The 20,045-nt window shown below is 37.8% G+C and overlaps 1 protein-coding gene across 1 annotated transcript; it reads left to right on the top strand.

The window, feature by feature from the left end:
* The first annotated feature begins 15,977 nt into the window (after nt 1-15,977).
* On the top strand, nt 15,978-20,045 carry LOC149190419 (uncharacterized). Its single transcript, XM_089410508.1, has 2 exons — nt 15,978-17,391; nt 17,818-20,045. Exons 1-2 carry the CDS (start codon nt 15,978-15,980, stop codon nt 20,043-20,045), a joined length of 3,642 nt encoding a protein of 1,213 aa, XP_089266634.1.

The raw sequence follows: 20,045 nt of genomic DNA, 5'->3' as shown, positions 1-20,045 counted from the left end.
AATCTGTTGACCTTGTTCCTTTAGGGGTTAGAACAACACTTTTAGGGACTTAGGAGCCCTTGGTTTATGGAAATTTCATGCTTGGAGTTGTAAGGCACAAAAATGTCTATAACAACAGGAGAGCCTTCTTCAGACAGTTGAGGTCCTGCCTTAGTAGTTCCACTGGTTTCTCCTTCTCCTTCTCTTACGTTACATGATTTTCCCTCTTGTAGAGGATCAGAATGTAAACTTATTGTAACTTGAAGACTCTGTTCAGATCCTCCAATTTGGCTTTGAATCTCAACGTGAGCTGCAGATGGTGAGCCTGCTGCTTGAGGAATTACAATAGGAATTTTTCTAGAAACGGCCTGGAATCCTACTGATTCTTAAGACTCTTCTTTTCTTACAATTTCATCTATAAAGATCGTTCTCCCAAGGTTCACTGATCCCTTGGGTTTTGTGGATTTTGGAGGGGGGTTCTGTTCCTTTTCTATCTTTCTATTCCTAGTCATTCATAAAAACCAATTCCTATTTAACCTCTAAGCTTTTCTGAAAAGTAGGTTGGTAAGCAAGCACTTTAATTGCTAGGTACGCGGGTTCTTACCTCTCGTTTTTAAAACCTAATTATTTTGTAGCAAGATAAAAAGGAAATCACTTTGAAACACTCTCCTCTGCAACGACGCCAAAATGTTGGTGCACTAAGATGTATTTTTACAGGAAATCTTAATTCCTACATTAATTGTAAACCTAGGCAAGTATTTTTATTTCAAGAGTGTCATCACTATATATGCAGTGAATTCAGAGGTTAACTAATAACAAATCATTGCAATTGCTAATGACTATCTTCTTCAAACTCAATCCAAACAACTCTGAAAGAAATTCATAACACACTTTGCAATTCTACTTAACCTATCATGAAATAAAGTGGACCTGAATACAACTTATAAAGAATCACGCTTGGAAGTCTTAAATAGAATTGAAGCTAACTCGCTCACTCATGAAAGAGAACTATAACAATTGATAGCAATAATAATTGAACAACAAATCCTAATTGAATAGCAAATATGAATTGAATAGTAAACGATACTAGAATAACAAACGGTATCTGAATGGAAAATGATTGTATAATCATAAAGCGATCAATTCTATCTCTGAAATATATGATAACATTACTTGAAATGAACAAAGATCTGAGTTGGAACTAACATAACCAATTCAATCAAAAGAATTACTCATATATAACACATGGATCAATATGAATCTTGAATGAACAGCAAAAGCAAATTGAATCGACACTCCTTACGATAATCAAAAGTAATATTAACTTAACATTAACAAGTAATAAAGAATAAAATAAAGATTATGACACAAGTGAAGCAATAGATCTTCTCTTGACTGGGCCTAGAGTCACCAGAAGTCTCCGCTAAGAGATACTCAGAATATAAGTATGAGTTAAACGCAGTCTTTCTTCATTAAAATAAGTAACCAAGTTAGAACATCCAAGATATCAATACTATATGTCCAAGAGAATAATTACAAACTATGAAATTCTGAAATCCGTGCAATTTTTCCTTTCAGCCTTATATATTACATTTAGAAGGTAAATAGATAAAAGTGAATCCTCTGGATTAGGGGATCCTGAGGATTTCTCTATACTTGATCTGATTCTGTCATAAAATAGTTATTGGTTTTCCCGGTCCTCCGCTGTCCTGCCTTGCCTTTGACACTGCCTCTTTCCCTTATGAGATGTTGTCGTTCTGTTGATTGAGCATCTATTGATCAATTCGCTTCTTCTACACCTAAATACAGTAAAAATCAATTTTTCCTGCTTAGATTCATCTAATTTTCTTCTGATTACTTTTACTCAATTTTAGCTATTATTTCCTCTACTTTTATTCATAAACAGAGATAATCATGTGAGGATGAGTGCTAAATAAAGCTATTACCAAGTAGAAAACATACATTTTTCTAGACCGAACATCAGCCATAACCTAACAAGCAGAACAAAAAGGGGGAGTAGATCGTTTATGCAGAACCCAGTGTCACCATTTCCACCAGTAAGGTTCAAAATATTGAGCTCGAAGATCCAGAGGAGGGGGAGCATCTCTTCCACTCATAGATGTGGGTGAAGGGTTCTCCACTACAGTTCATTTCAATATTGGGAGCCAAAATAACGTCATCTTAGCAGAGGTTCTTAAGTGGTTTGGCCTATAGACCACACTACACCTGTAGCCATACAGCATCGAGTGGCTCCACAAAGGATGAGATCTATATGTCAGTAAGTAGTGCCACCTTCTCTATAGCATCAAGCCCTTTACAGATGAGTTTTTGTGTGATTTTTCTCCTCTTGAATTCTATGATGTTTTATTAGACCAACCATACTTGTGGAAGCATCATGTTGAGTATCAATCTAGGCCTTTCACTATTATTATTACTTTGGGCAGAAAGATGTACAGGATACCAGAGGTAGCCCTTCCTACCACCATTTCTTTGATCTCTGCTAAGTAATGCAGTAAGATCATCTCCCATACTAGGAAATTTGTTTTCATTTTTATTCACTCTCAAAGTAAGGGGAATATCGTGGCAACATCCATGGCCCCCAAAAATGGTTCCTCTACGGAGAAAAAGCAAGTTGATAAGGTTGTGGAGGAGTACAGTGACATCTTCTCCTCACCCATAGGGGTACCCTTTCATTGTTAGGTCAATAATTCGATCGATCTGACTCTTGGAGCACCTATACCAATGGGACTTTATGTTACTGCTCTGTTCTGAAAAACGAGGGAATCAAGTGGAAAATCTAGGTTCCTTGCATCTGACCAAGTTCCTCACCTTGTGGGAGCCCAATTGTACTCGTACAAAAGAAGGATGGGACCTAAAAACTATGCATTGACTATCAGGGACTTAATAAGATCACTATCTAGAATAGATACATGATCCCACAGATTGATGACCTTTTATACTAGCTCAAGGGGCCCAAGTACTTCAGTAAGATTGATTTGAAGTCTAGCTTTCATCAAGTTTTAATAGAACCATAGATGTATGGAAGACCACCTTCTAATTCAAGGAGGGCCGATTTAAGTGGACTCATGCACTTCAGGTTGAAAAATTCCCCCGCAACTTTTATGTGGGTGATGATGACATCGTGGATCCTTTACCAACTCATTTGTGGTTGTATATTTGAATGACATCCTCATCTTCAAAAAGAGTTAGGTATAGCACTTGCAACATATTTGACAGGTCCTTCAAACCCTACAGTAGCACACACTATGTTCCAACTTGGAGAAGTACTCCTTTGGCATGAACTAGGTCTAATATTTAGGATACATAATTAATAAGAAAGGTGTGGATGTGGATCTAGCTAAGATCCAAGTCATTCACAATTGGCCTACCTCGACAACTCTCACAGAGCTTCACAAATTTTTGGGCCTTACCAATTTCTATCGAAGGTTCATGTTGGGAATATCTCATATCACTTGGCCTTTGATTCCAATTACCAAGGGTAGGGAAAAAGAAAAGTGTTTTTATATGAGGCACAACAGAAGGAATTTGTTGAGCTCAAACATTGCTTTTCCTCTGCGCCAATACTCACATCTCCAGACATACAACAAACATTTGAAATTGAGACAAATTCCTCTGATTATGCTATTGGTGTAGCTCTCACCCAACAAGGGGATCCAGTGTCCTATCATAGTGACAAACTCTATGATATTATTCAGAAATACCCGACCTATTATAAGGATATGTACTCTATTATGCAGGCTTGCTGGCAGTGGAAACATTACATTATAGGGAAGGAGACGATCATCCAAATAGATCACTGACCTCTTCAATTTATACATACCCAAGGGAAGTTGCATAACAATCACCATAAGATGTGGTCCACATATATGCAACAATTCCATTTAAACATTAAATACAAGAAGGGGAACACCAATAATAATTTAGATTGCCTTAATCGACCCTCGATTATGGCATTGAAAATTGTTCTCAACTCTTGTGGGCATGAGACTTTTGGATGGCCGCAACTGTACAGAAACGATCTAGAATTTTCCACCATATACCAGATGTTGATGGATGGAAAGCAAGAACCAAACTTCCACCTCTAGGATGCATTGTTATGCTACTTGGGGCACCTTTGTGTTCTTTCAAGCAAGCATGCAAAGCTAATTTTGTGTAACACCCTCCTCCCACATCCACCCAAGTTACCATGCCAACTAGGTTAAAGATGAGATGAGAGGCTACTATGATCAGATTCAACCTCCTAGGGGACCTTAAGGAAGTGGAATTGATGGAACATCACATACAACCATCCAACACCAACAACAGAACACATGGGAGACAAGTCAGCCTCTCAGACAACCTGTCCCCAGGTCCCACTGATGTTATGGATAATTTAAGGCTCAGTCACTCTCATCCTATGGGAAAGGGAGTGACCAGAGACTTGAAGTCGTTGTCATAGGCCTTCCTACCAGTTCTGTGTCAGTGACTCTGGGATTTGAGCCACTTTTTCAGGCCCAGAGCCCAGGCCACTATCCAGAATGGAATGAAAGCTCATAATTAAGTAAAGTATAGGGAAACAATGATACAAAAGTAAATAGTTTATCAAGGCCTTAACTAGAACCCTACTAGCTATGACAAGAATTTCATTAAACATATCATCAACATAAAACCTGCAGGCGTTAATAACAGAGTTAAGTGTAGAAGACTCTTACTTACCTGAGAATCACCATGAACCATTATTTCCTCATGTCATTTGTTTCCTTATCAATTATTAGTTCATAGATAAAATATCCATTCAAATACAAGTAAAAACATGTTGAGAGCCAAACATAGTTGTTGCCATAAACTGAACATGTAACCAACATAATAGGAACATAAGTAAAATCAACATATCCGCCATCAAAATCTATATATACACTAGTACATTTACATGTGAAAATAAATGGAATGAATTTCTCATTAATCAATGCAATGAATCGACTGGAGATGGGACTACCATGTTCCACTCGACCATAGATTGGCTGAGCCAAGTCTCTCTTCAGCCAATCACCCCCATTCCATATTCAAAGCATGAATGTGGGACTCATAGAACACATCAAAAACGCAAATCAATGTGGATTCCACCTTATTTCTCCGCCTACACCTTCATGAATTTGAGTGCCTCCTAGTCTCTCAGGCTTTACCATGTATTTACAGTCTAATGCAAGGATAACTAGGCCCTACACCGAGAAATACTCTCCAACTTTTACTATGCATTCCATCCTGGAATCACTAGGTCCAATGAATAGAAAATCCACCTCTTGGCTTTACTGTATATCCCGCCATTCACCAACACGGATTCCTAGGCCCACCGAGGCACACAATCTGGCTTTACCACAACTCACAATCTATTTTAGGGGTTATTATGCCAGTGGCTTCGTGTATCCTCAGTCTGTTCCAGGGACCACTACCACCATGTGTTTGTCAATTCAGAGATCCAATCCACTCAGCTTCGAATCCAATCTATCCATGCCACATAAACCGCATGAGAGAACCCATCTCATCAAAACTATCAGGAAATGGCAAGGCTAGGCTGAAAATACTATCACACCTAGAAAAACCCATGCCATGGTAGAAAAGAAACACATGCAATTCCATGCATGACAAATATAGCAAGGAAAATACACATGCAAGTTGATACCTACAATGAAGCCTATTGTAGTTGCTTGATCCTGCCTTTCCCTACTTGATCTTTGCTTTCTCTTGCCTTATTTTCCTTTCTTTCTCCAATGCCAAAGTGCTCCAAGAAAAATCTAAGTGTCCAAGAGTATGAGAGAGAGAGATAGAGAATAATGAGAGAGATGCAAAGCTAAACTAACAAAAGGTTACCAACTGATCATCAACAACCTTTTTATGAATGAGGCCTCTATTTTCTCCACTTTCCATCATTTTCCTCGCCACATGAAACCTGTGACCTTTCACCTCCTTTTTCTCCCAATTTCCATTATTTTCATAAATAAATGTGCCAAAAATACAATTTTTCCTTTCCAAAGCCTTAGCCATTTCCTTTGCCAATTTCTTTAGCCATAAACAACCAAATGAACACACACTAGGATGTCATGCCCAACATTCAACTTGGAATAAGTGTCCCATTCATATGTGGTTATTATTTTTAACTTTTATTACATGGAATTTTCACCAGGGTTGTTACATTTGGGAGGTACACTACAGTTGGGTCGCAGGACACTTTGGTTTGGAGAAAACCATGGAGATACTACATAAATACTTTTGTAGGGAAAATTTTGGATAGGATGTTGAAAATATATTAGAGCCTACATTGTCTTTGCCATCATGTTAAATTGTAGCAAGAAAAGGATCCATTTGACTTCTGCCTCAATCAAATGGAGAAATTCAAATTTCCACATCAGAAGGATGGCTTGAGTTGTGGTTAGTGGGAGTGACATTACCAAGTCACTTAGTTAAGTCATAAGATTCAAGTTTGTGGGAAAGAAGTAGAGTTTTTCATGAGTTGATTGCTAAGATCTAGTAATATACTAGATTTATAGTTAGTGAAACTCAATTATTTGAGCTCTAGTCATGAATAGAGTCAGTAGGAGTTCAGTTGATTAGTTGTAAATGTTTTCAACTCACTGATCTCTTAGTTAACTAGTTAATTCACTAAAAATAGGCCTAGTCACGCATGCAATTTGAATTGCCTAGTCGAGTGTAGGGAAAAGGCAGAATTGTATTTATTGGTGTATATTGTTGAGTGCACAGAGGTTTTCATGTAGCTGGTGAGGAATTCTCTTGGGATTACACAAGAAAATAGGAGCTTTTCTTGTTCTTTAGGAACAATAATTTCACAAGGAAATAGGAGGAAGAAGGAGGCCTATTTTTGCTAGAAGTATTGGCCAGAGTAGACTCGGGAGGAGATCCGTGTTGTAGTGCATATTGAGCTTCATGGATTGAACCAGTCATTGTAATAGATAAATATTATCATCTGATATAATACAAATAGAGGATGGGATTTTCCTAGTTTGGTTCCTAAGTAAAATATTGTGTTCCTTTTGATTAAATGATTGCATGTGTTTCTATTGTATGTTTTCCCTTCCGTAGATTGAGTACAAGAAATTTATGCCTATTGTTTTCAGTCTAAATTCTTTAGCAGATGCAAATTTTGAGTTAACTCTACATGGTATTAGAGATATTGAAAAATACATAGAAACTAGGTTCTTTATCATCTCTCAAGGAAATTTCAAATAACATATTTGTGGTGCAGATATTTACTTCAATGCAGGAACAATGTCTTTCTATGGATTGAGACTTGAGTATGCATTAGAGGGCACTTCGAAGTTTTGTGACTGGAAAGACATGATGGAAGTTTTGTTGGATGACAATGGAGTATTGGAGTACACACACATTAATATTCCAAAAAAAACAACATTAGATGCACAACAACTGGCTCAATGGAAGAAAGACATGATAAATCTAGGAGGGATTCAAAAACCATGTGGTTTCAAGTTTGCATGGAAAGAAAAATTATTATGCAATGTGGAAAACCCTCACAAAGTTATTTGAAAAGAATAGTGATTCCAAGAAATTGGTATTTGATTTAAAATTCCCTACAATCTAGAGGTAGATTTAAAACAAATTGGTATTTGATTTAAAAATATCTACAAGATAGAGGTAGATTTCACCATGCATGTAGCTATACCTCTAGGAGTGAGGTGGGGTGATGTAGAGCCTTAGTCCCAAAGTTGCAAAGATTTGGGTAAGGTCCATAGGAGAATAGCAACAGTTGCAGTATACTCTTCTCATGGATCATTACCCTTGCTACAAGGGCCCACGATATTTAGTAGTAGAAGGATTAGGGTTAGTTGACGCAGTTGGATCATGAGAGACAATGCAAAGGCTAGTAGTAGTCAGAGACTTAGGAAATAGTTGTAGCTCATAGAAATAGTTGATTCAGTATTATAAATTCTTCTCAGTTGTAGTTATTGCAATAGTAACAATAACAATGAGGAAGAGTTTTAGTGTTGTTACAATAAATTCCTCCACAGGAGAAATATTGGGGTTGTGAAGAACCCTTTTCTCGTCAAGAAGGAGTGTTAAATTATAGCAAGAAAAAGATTTGTTTGATTTGTGCCTTAGTCAAATGGAGAAATTCAAATTTCCACATCAGTAGGATGACTTGAGTTGCAATTAGTAGGAGTGAGATTGCCAAGTCACTTAGTTAAGTTATTAAATTCAAGTTTGTGGGCAAGAAGGAGAGTTGTGCATGAGTTGATTGCTAAGATCTAGAAATCTAATGGATTTATAGTTAGTGAAACTCATTATTTGAGCTCTAGCCATAAATAGGGTTAGTAGGAGTTTAGTTGAGTAATTGTAATTGTTGCTAACTCACCTATCTCTTAGTTAACTAGTCAATTTACTAAAAATATCCCTAGTCATGCATGAAATTCTAATTGCCTACTTGAGTGGATGGAAAAGAAATAATTGTATTTATTGTTATATATTGTTGACTGTAAAAAGGCTTGCATGTATCAGCTGAGTAATTCTCTTGGGATTGCACAAGAAAATAGGAGCTCTTACTATTATTTAGGAGCAAGGATTTTGCAAGGAAATAGGAGGAAGAAGAAGCCTATTTTTGGCTAAGTGTTGGCCAAAGAAGACTCAAGAGGAGATCAATATTTCAATGCAGATTGAGCTTCAAGAGTTGAAGTAGTCATTGTAATAAATCAATATTCTCATATGATGTAATACAAATAGAGGATGGTTTTTCCCAATTGGTTCCCTAGTAAAATACTGTTTTCATTGTGTGTTATGAAACCAGCTCAAGAAAATATAGAAAAGATAGATCAACGCCTTAGAATTCAGCCTCTTCGAGGGGGAAACCTCCTTTACATTACATAAATGAACAATTCTTGGATGATACAAATGACAAAACCTCCTTTCTATATATAGGAGTCTAAGGAGTCACAATATAATCCAACCAACCTAACAATAATAATATAAATCCACAAAAATAACAATAGAGGGATTCTATGGGGCACAGAAATAACAACATGGGGGTAATAGGGGCACAACAATATAAATAAGAGGTATAACTACAATAGTAATGGGGTAATCACTAGTATTATAGGGACCCAACATGCCCCTCTCCTTCAAAAAAGTGTTGTCCTCAACACTTGAGTAGTTCTGGATACTTCTGCATAAAATTCTCATCCTCCCATGTGGAATCTTCAGCGGATAAGTTCTTCCACTTGATAAGATACTCTGAAATTGATTGATTTCGTAGCTGTCGAGTTCTTGTTTCTGTGACTACTTCCGGTTCCAATATAATTTTTCCTTCCTCGTCAAGTTCTGGTAATATTGTTTGAACTGGGAGCTTGTCGTCTATAACCTTCTTTAAACATAAACAATCTGTAGTGGCACTATCAACTACAGAGACAGAATACATGGCAGCCACTCATGCAAGCAAGGAAACAGTTTGGTTGCAGAGATTGTGTTCAAGTATGGGGTTAGTACAGGAAGTTATAAGGATAGACTGTGATAGCCAAAGTGCAATTTTCTTGGCAAAGAACCCTGCTTATCATTCAATGACAAAGCACATTGATGTTCAGTATCACTTTGTGAGGGATATGATAGAAGACAAAAAGGTGGTGCTGGTAAAGGTGGACACTTTGAAGAACACTGCAGATGCATTGACAAAATTTGTGAACTCTGAGAAGTTCTCCTGGTGTAGAGAAACAATGGGCGTTATAGGGCTGGATAAATGACTAAGCTCTCTTGTGGCCCCCTGTGGAAAGAAAACAAGAAGTGGGAGAATGTTGGGTTGTGTTATATTCTTTCCACGACTAGCTTACCTAGTTAACTGGGGGTTAGAGGTGGGGCGGAGCCCCCCCTTCGTTGCGCTGATTGCACAGTGGGGGGGCAGGTAGCCCCCCTCTATGAGGTCTGGGGCATCGCTCCAGGAATTTTTTTTTTTGGACCCTATATTAGGTTGGGCGAACCTAACTATGATTTTGTGCATGGTTTTCGCACATGGTTTTGGACGCGATGGTTTTCAATCCATGGTATTGGATGTTTCAGCATGTATAAATATGTATTGTAACATTGAAAGGAACATAATGAAAAATCAAGCTGGTAGTCCCGGTTTTAGGATATGGGGGAAAATCTCTGTGTATATGTATTTATTTTCTGTGTTTTAGAATTCGTATGCAGGAAATTTCTGTACGGGATTAAAACCTACATTAAGGAAATAAAAAAAAATAAAAAATTGAAATTTTAAAGGGAAAGAAATAAAATTATTTTTTTAATTGTATTTTCCATCTAACCTCTTATAGATTTACTCAAATTCAAGTGTAGATACTCATTAGATTCAAGATTAATTTTTTCATATAATAAAACTCAAGTAGAAATAAATTATTTATTATTATTATTATTAATTAATTATTATTATTATTATTATTATTTTCAATTAATCTCATTATGGATTTAATGAGTATCTATTATATGTATAATTTAATCTGACATGGAACAAGTACACTTGAAATTTGAGTAACGCTATAACATAGTTACCAATCAAACCAGAAAATTATTAATTACCCATTTTTTTGAGGTAGCAAAAAAATTACCAGATTTTGAAAAGTGGTTATTTAGAATACACCTTTTTTTTTGGAGCAGATTTTGACAATTTAAGTATCAAGTATGAACAATTTTTTTTAAATGTTAGTGATTTTCATGCTGATTTTGAAAAGATTTGACGCAACATCAACCATTTTTTTCAGAAGGTTTATTTTTAACACTTTAAATTTTTTTATGTATCAAGTATGAACATCTTTTTAACTTGTTAGTGATTTTCATGCTGATTTTGAAAAGTGTTGATACAACATCAATCTCTTTTTGTTTAGAGAGCTTATTTTTTAAACTTTAAATTTTCTAATTTATGAAGTGTGTATTTTTTTTTTAATATTGGTAAAAAAAACCATGACACAAAATATATATATATATATATATATATATATATATATATAGAAAGAAAAAAACAAAATTAACTTGTAAAAGCTTAAAAAATAAATATCAAAAAATAAATAAAAATATTTCAAAAAACACATAATTTAAGATTTTTTTAAAGTTAAAAACAAAGCAAATTAAAAAAAAAAAAAAAAAACCACAGAACTAAAAAAATGAAAAGGAAAAATATTTAAAAAATAATAATAAATTTAAATTTAAAAATATAAAAAAATTTAAATTAAAAAAATATATTTTTGCCATGCGTGGCTTAGGTCGATTCTGGGAATCGACTTGCCGCCCAGGGCCACGGAGCCTCAGTCGCCGCCCTGCAACCTTGGGTGGTAGGTCGATTCCTGGTGGCCTAGGTCGATTTCGGGAGTCGACCTAGGTGCTCGGCGCAAAAAAAAATAAAAAATAAAAAATAAAAAATAAAAATTAAATTTTGTTTTTTTTGTTTTGGTAATTTTATTTTTCTTATAAATTTGAAAAGAAAATTAATATTTTTTTTTAATCTTTTCAATTATGTGGTTTTTTAGATTTTTTTCTTAAATTATGTGTTTTTTGAATATATATATATATGTGTGTGTGTGTGTTTTTATTTTTTTGTTTTCTCTACATTTTTATGTTATTTTTTGTTTTTTTGTGTCCCATTATATCAATATCAATATATATATATATATATATATATATGATTTTTTAGGTGATGTGTTTGTTTTTTTTTTTTTTTTACTTGTTATAATTTTTTAATTTTTAATTTTTTTTTTTTCAATGCTTGAATTTTTGTTTTCTTTTGTATTTTCATATATATATATATATATATATATATATATATATATATATATATATATATATATATATATCTCTGTTTTTTTTTTTTTTGCAGGGTCTGTATCGATGCCCGACTAGTAACCCAATCCCATGTGCAATTTGATAGTTGATTTTAAAGTTTTCATTATAATGAGTCGAGTCTGCCACCAAAATGTGTCAATTTCATGGTTGGTGTTTAAGTTCTCATTACAATGGGTCAAGTTCACCTACACTGTGTATCAATTTAATGGTTGATTTTAAAAATTTTGTTGCAATGTGTCAAATTGTCTTGATTTTTAAATTTTTGTTCGATGGGTCAAGTTGTTTGAGGCTAAGATTTTAAAATCATTATACGTTTAGCATTTAAAAAAAAATTACTCTTGGTATAATGACTCTTTCATTCAAGTCTTCATTTTTAAAGTTTTTTTAGTCATAAATTTTTTCCATAATGTTATGCTTGAAATATTTTAAAAACTTAAGGTTTTTTTTGTAGTCGTAATCTTTGGTTTTAATTCCATAGTTGAAAAATTGTCAAGATTTTAATGTTTTTCTAAGTCATGATATTTTATCTTTAATGCCATTATTAAAAAATGTTGAAATTTACCTAAAAGAAAGACGTTATTCCAACGTCAACACTTTTCGTTTTCAGAGTGTCTTTTACCAAAAAAAAATGTTTTTATTGCCATTTTTAAAAATTCTTGAAAAATTATCTTGAAAAAAAATGTTATTCTAGTATCAATACTTTTAGTTTTCAACTTGTTTTTTATGTTCTTTTTGGGGTTTTTTGGCTAGAGTTCTCGTTTTGAGGTAATACATTTGTTTAATAGGCAACTTTGTTTTATAAAGAAGTAAGTCAAAAATACAATTTAAAAAGTAATTTTTTTGTCAAAAATATTTACCACCATGTTATTAGTTCTTTTAAAATTGATTTTGATAATACGTTTCCAATTTTGATGCTTATTTTTAACCTCATAATAAGATGAAATCTTCATAAATATACTTAAGTTTACCTAAAAACCAAGGTCCTAGTTTGAGAATCAAATTTCCATCTTCTGTCTTATCAAACTTATTAATAAAAAAAAATTAACTAATTACACCAAAATAATGAAGACCCTTTTTTAATGATTAATTTCCAAAAATTTGAAATTTAATCATAAAACCCATTAAAACAACAACTACATCTGCGTGTTCTTCGACTTCTAACCCCATGGAAATCGTCGTCATAGGAATGGATTTTAACTCAAAAATAACATAAAAGAAGAGGATGAGAAAAAATAGTCTTTCTAAAATGAACGGGTCCTTGGAAGATAGCCCACCTGGCATACTTGAAACTATAGCTGCATGTACATGACACACTAGGGATCCATTCAAGGGCTGCAGATCTCATTGACTGCAAACACAGAAGAAAATTTGAACCACAAAAACCAAAAGGTCTCGAAGAAATTAGAGGATGTTCTGCGTGCAGCTAGGGTTAAACCTAAAACGATAGCTACTTATGATGAAGGGGCATTTTCTCAAATTATAGTTAATAATAAATTTTAAATATATCAAAAAATTAAAATATCCATATTTAAGCAAAGTTTTCTGATTAATAAATTAATATGAAAATCACGTGATTCTCTCTCCAAAAAATAAATAATAATTAATAATATTACATGATGGATAGAAAAGCTATATCACGATTTGCAGATACCTATCATATTAATATCCTTTTTTTTTTAAAATCCCATAATTCTTGCGATTTAAACGGAGAGGCTGGTGGGGGGTCAAGGAGCGATGGTGGGAGGGCGCGGGTTTCGACCGAGGGTCTGGTTTGAGCCAGGGCCCGACTGAACAGCGTATGGGCCACCGTCAGGCGCGTGGACCGGAGGCGTTTTTACAAGGCGCACAGGTGTTTAGCAGAAGTCAGACAAGGAGGACGGGCAGGTGTAGGTTACCTCCAGGGGTTTGGGTGGTCAGCAAGGAACAAGGGTTAAAAAACCCCTTGGTAAGTTGCGCGGGCGTCTTTTTCCTTTTCGTTTTTCTTCACAGTTACCTGCCTAAATAACTATGGTAAATCCCAAGGAGTTCGTGGACTTGGAACCGGTTGTGGAAGACATTTTGTTTGCCTGGGGCAAAGACCCGTCCGCGAAAAACATAGAACGCTATTTCGGTGAGCTGGGGAAATGCAGAACGGGCGCCATTTCTCCAGAATCTCAGAGGATTCAACAGACCTATTACCAACTGACCTCGGGGTTTTCTGAGACTGATTTATTCCAGCAAGGGCCCTGCATCGTTTCGCACTCTCTCAGTCCCGGCGAAGACACCCTTCTTGCTAATATCGACCACTTGAGCCATGGCAGCAAAGGTTTTTCGACTCTCGAAGAGCCAGTCCTTTCGGGGGGGCTCGAAGATATTGTAAATTTCATCTCCAATGCAGAGAGGTCGGGTGCGAAAAAGACTGGTGGAACTTCGGCTATAACTAGGGCATCAATTGGGAAAGAAGCTGCTTCAACAAAAAGGAATGCTGGAAGGCCGGATAAAGCGAGAGCAGGTCCCTCAGTGCCTCCCGAAGGAACCTATTCAGAGTCTCCGGATGTCCAGGTATCTATACCCCCTACTGCTTTTGCTTTTCATGAGTCTGAGTTCCCTCTGCTCTCACAAACAAATCCCACTTCAAACCCTAGTTCACAAAGGGTAGAAGCTGAAAGAGAGGCCCGGGAGGAAGTTTTAGGTGGGAGAAATAGGGGCGAAAAGCGTAAGAAAAACAGGCCTATTGGTGAACAGGAGCTAGAAGGAAATTTGGTTTTGGGAATGGAGGTGAGTATTGAAGCCTCCCTGGAGGTGGCGGACTGCACAGTTGTGGGTAGAGCTAGAGGGAAGAAGTACACTTCAAAATTTCTGCAGGAATGGGGAGAGAAGAACTGGTCGATAGAAGAAAAAAGGCCTTTCAAAGCTGCAACATTAGCAAAAGGATGGTTTCTTTTCAGGTTCGAGAACAAAGCCGCGGCCGATTGGGTTATGGCCAGAAACTGGGTGATTGGGAATATCCCAATACTTCTAAAGCATTGGACTCCATTATTTGATGCTAGAAGTGAAAGAACTGATGTTTACCCTGTGTGGGTAAGGGCTCCAGGTCTGCCCTATTTTCTATGGACGGAAGCGGTGTTCAGAACCATAGGGGACAGATTGGGAACATATCTGGAAGCTGACATGTCCTTTCTTCAATCAGGGGACCAAGCCATGGCTCGCATTCTCGTCAGTTTAAACCCCGGCAACGGTCTTGCAAAGAGAATCAACCTGCAATATAAAGACATGGTCTTTGAGCAGTTATTAGATTACGAATATCTGCCCTTTCGATGCCATAGATGCCATGAATACGGGCATCTGGCAAAGGATTGTCCCCTTGGGAGAAGAAGGCGTAGATATCCAAAGGAGCAGGCACAGTGGGAGAATTTCTATAACCCTTATCATCGTTTTCAAGGACAGATCCCCTCTGCGGAGAATAAAGGAGTAGATGCGGAGATAAATGATCAAATGGAAACGCAGACGACGGAGCATATCCAGAAGGACAACCAGGCCTCTCCGCTGGTTGAAGATTTAGTACTGGAGAAAGAGCCTGCATCGGAACAGCCAGCTGAAGGGCCTCTGCAACCTGCTACAGGAGCTATGGGTACGTGTAATGTTACTTGTTTCCCTTCGATTCAAAATTCAGATCTTATGGATTTACATAATTCTGATCCTATGGAAGTCTGTATGGAAATCTCCCCTCCGCATATTTTAAATTCTATAAATATAAAGGAAAATCATTCAAATTGTAAAGACCCAATAGAAGGTCATGGTATAGATGATATCTCGGCCGCTCTTCCCTCCCTGGATCTGAACAGTGAAGGTGTTTCTCTTGAACCTGGGCCCTCGGAACCCCCCTCCACTTGCCCATATAATCTTCGTTCCCATGATCCAAAGCCATCCACCCCTTCTGTAGGTGGTATTGGATCTCTCCCTTCCCAAAGCCTCTCTAGGAAAAAAAGAGGCAGGAAATCAAACTTTTCCATGGCACAGATTAAAGCTAAATTTGATGTAGCAGACGGAAAACAGCAATCTATCCCTGGGGCACTTAGAGCAGCGCAACCCCCTGAAGAAGTTATCAAATGATCTTGTCTTCATGGAATTGTAGGGGGTTGGCCAGTAAGCCCAAAAAACTGGTCCTCAAGGATATGTTCCTTAACTCAAAATCTGACATTCTTTTCCTTCAAGAGACTTTAGGCAGAGGGATTGAGGTGGAAGCGGCCTTAAATGCCCTGATGCCTGGTTGGAGGTTCATAGCTCTTGATTCTGAAGGTCACTCTGGAGGTTTGGCCATTGGCTATAAGGAAGGAAGGATAAAGGTCAGAAATATTTGGGGAATGAAACAGGCCATGGGAATGGAAATTCAATCCTCTGAGTTTTCCTTTCCTATCACCATTTGTAATGTTTATGGGCCTTGTCAGGACAGGGTTGTTTTCTGGAATGACCTGATGTCAAAGTCTTTTTTAAAAAACTCAAATCTGGTGCTGGGAGGGGATTTGAATTTCTCTATAGGAAGAGCGGAGGCTTGGGGTCCATCAGCCAGAGAAGATCCCCTGTCTGACTTCTTTCTAAACATGTTCTCTTGCAACAACCTCTTGGACATAAATTTAATCAAGTTAAAGCCCACTTGGAGGAATAGGAGAACTGGGGAGGCTAGGGTGGCAAAAAGGCTCGACCGGTTTCTCATCAATGAGGAGCTGTCTACAAAAATCCCTATGTTCAGACAATGGATTGAAGAAGGAGGACTATCAGATCACTTCCCCATTTTCTTGGACCTCTCCTCCTCTCCTCAAAAGCCCCCTGCCCCTTTCAAGTTCAACTCTTCTTGGCTTAAAGAGGAGTCTTTCTCTAATCTTTTCAAGCAAACATGGAAGCACCAGGAAGCAAATGCTCCAGAGGACAAAGGATACTGGTTCATGGAAAATCTCAAAAGATTGAAGAAAGCTACAATAAGCTGGGCTAAGGATAAAAAGGAAGCCCAGAAAGCAGAACTTTCGAAGATCAGTGAAGAATTACAAAGGCTGGAAAGTATAGAAGGGGAGGGCTACCTGACACAGGCTTCAAAAGAAAAGATCCTTCATCTTGAGAAGCTTAAATCTAAGTTACTCCTGGATATTGAAGAAGAATGGCGCTTAAAGAGTAGGGCTCTTTGGCTAAAAGCAGGTGATGAAAATACCAGGTTTTTCCATAATTATGCCAAAGGGAGAAAATCTGCAAACACTATATGGAGCCTCAAAGATGAAGTTGGAAGGGAAGTGCAGACTTTTCATGCTCTGTCCGCTTTAGGTCAGAGACATTTCCAAAATCTCTTTGCAGATCCAGGAGAAACCACTATTGCAGAGGTTATAAGGACAGCTCAATGCTTCCCAAGATTTTTGGAGGATGAGGAAGCGGAGGACCTCATGAGTGAGGTTACCAAGGAGGAAGTGGAAGCCACTATCAAGTCTATGGCAAAGGAGAAAAGCCCTGGACCTGATGGCTGGTCCATTGATTTGTTCTTACACTTTTTTGAAATCATAGGATCAGATATTACCGAAGTGGTGGAGGAGGCTAGGAAAAAAGGTGAAATCTACAGCCCTTTCAACGCCACGTTTATAGCCCTTATCCCAAAGAAGGAAGTCCCGGAAAGTTTTGAAGACTTCAGGCCTATCTCTCTTTGCAATAGTATATACAAAATCATTGCAAAAGTGATAGCTAACAGAATCAAACCTGTCTTGTCAAGGCAAATTTCACTGGAACAGTTTGGGTTCTTATCGGGAAGACAAATCCATGAAGCCATTGGAGTAGCTCAGGAGGTTATGCACAGTGTAAAGCAGAAGAAAAAGAAAGGTGTTGTTATAAAAATTGATTTATCAAAAGCATATGACAGGATTAATTGGTTATACCTCAGGATGCTGCTAACTCACCTTGGGTTCAAACCTGATTTTATCAGTTGGATAATGGGCTGTATTTCAAATGTAAGCTATGCAATTCTTGTAAATGGTGCAGCCTCCCCTTTCTTTAAGGGGCAAAGGGGGCTGAGGCAAGGATGCCCGTTGTCCCCTCTGCTCTTTCTCTTAGTTGCAGAAGGACTCAGCCAGTTAATCCACAAGGCCAGAAGAGAGGGGAAGGTAAAAGGTATTGAGGTAGCCACAAATCTTTTTATCTCTCATCTCCTTTTTGTTGATGATATTCTGATCTTCACTAATACTGAGCTCTCTGAAATAAAGGAACTAAATTCCATTCTAGAGCTGTTTATGAAAGCAACAGGTATGCAGATAAACCACAGGAAATCCCAGCTGTTAATGACAGGCTTGGAAATTCAGGAGAGAGGTAGGATTCAAGCGGTCCTGCCTTTCCAGCCCAGTTCCTTGGACCTCCCCTTCAAATATTTGGGCTTTTGGCTAAAGCCAAATGCTTATAAGAAGGAGGATTGGAACTGGCTGATTGCTAAAATTGAATCCAGAATCTCCCATTGGAGCTTCAAATGGCTCTCTAGAGCAGGCCGCTTGATTTTGATCAAATCAGTGCTCTTGGCAATCCCGGTTTTTTGGGCTGCTCTAACTTGGGTCCCCAGAGGGATTCTGGAAAAGATCAGAAGACTATGTAGCAGATTTTTATGGGATGGATCCAAGGAAAACCATGTGCTCCCATGGGTGGGATGGGACAAAGTGGCCAGGTCCAAAGAATGGGGAGGCTGGGGGATTAAAAACCTCCCAGACTTCAGCACTTCTTTGGCTGCAAAGTCGGGTTGGAGGTTGATAAAAATGGAAAATTTATGGACAAAAGTGATAAGGAGAAAATATATAGATCCAATGTCGTTGGAAGAATGGATAAGGAACCCTATCAAGAATTTGCAGAATGCTTCAGTGATTTGGAAGGCTACAGTATCTTCTTTCAAAGTTATTGAACAAGGTCTGGCCTGGAAAATAGGGAATGGCAGCAATCTGAAGATTGGGAGAGACCCTTGGATTGGCTGCAATGAAAACTTTGCCCTTCCACCTGACCTAATCAGTCACCTAGAAGATAAAAACATTATCACTTTGGACCAGGTGGAAAAGGTGGGCCAGTCGAGCATATGGAACCAGGCTTTGAAAGATGGTGAGGATCTGCAACTTGATCAGAGATGGTGGGGTGTCTGGTCCACTTTCACCCAAGAACTTATCCGCTCAAATGTGAGAATTTCTGATGGTCCAGACAGCCTGATCTGGGCTCATGGGGAAACAGGAGACTACTCCCCTAAAGAAGGATACAAGTTTATTCAATCTAGAAAAGGATGGGACAATCCAGAGTGGTGGGTCACTCATATTTGGAAGCTCAAATGCCCTGCTAAGGCTAGACTCTTTCTATGGTGTCTCCTTAAAAGGAAAGTCCCTACCTGGGATATTCTTCAGGCCAGATTCATGCATGGTCCGGGAAGGTGTTCTCTCTGTAAAGTTGTAGAGGATTCAATAACCCATCTGTTCCTTCAATGTCCGGAAACTGGCAAAGTCTGGAGGGAGGCCGAAAAGCTAATGAACAAAAAATTTCAATGGGACAATGGGAATCTGGCTGAGGCCTGGTCAAACTGGTGGCAGCACTATCCGGATGGGAATCTCAGGAATCTCCCACCGCTCATTTGCTGGGGAGTCTGGCTGGCGAGAAATAGGTCCATCTTTCAAGACAAGGATACACAGTCTTCCAACATTGCCATCCAAGTAGTTTCCATTTACGATTCAATCCCAGAACCCGAAGAAAAAAGACCTCAAAATCATGACAAAACAGTCCAAATCAAAGCTGGCATCCCTTGGGCGTTTTTTGATGGTGCCTCTCAAAATAACATAGCAGGTGCTGGCATTGTTATTCACAACAACGCTGATCACTCCCTCAAAGCCTCCATTGGTCTGGGGTCTGGCACAAACAACTTTGCTGAATTATCAGCTTTAAGGCTCCTCCTCTGTTGGCTCATTCAAAGGAACACCTTCACTATTCAGATCTTTGGAGACTCTCTCAACGTTATTAACTGGGTCAATGGAAAAAGTACTTGCAGAAATCTTTTATTGAAACCCATGCTTCAGGAAATACAGGTTTTAAAATCATCTTTTAACTCTTTCTCCATATGTCATATCTACAGGGACAGCAACGATGACGCGGACAAACTTTCTAAGGAAGGTTTGCAGCAAGTTCTGGGAAGGTGGAAAATAGTTGAAGTCTGTCAAGGACAGACTGCTATTTCAGATGCACCGCCTTATTCTTAA

The sequence above is a fragment of the Pinus tabuliformis genome, chromosome 3_1 (assembly GCF_031772625.1).
Source record: "Pinus tabuliformis cultivar Carrire ecotype Pingquan chromosome 3_1, CPIR1, whole genome shotgun sequence".
Classification (NCBI taxonomy): Eukaryota; Viridiplantae; Streptophyta; class Pinopsida; order Pinales; family Pinaceae; genus Pinus; species Pinus tabuliformis.
The sequence above is the reverse complement of the archived record's forward strand: the minus strand, read 5'-3'. Positions and strand labels throughout refer to the sequence as shown.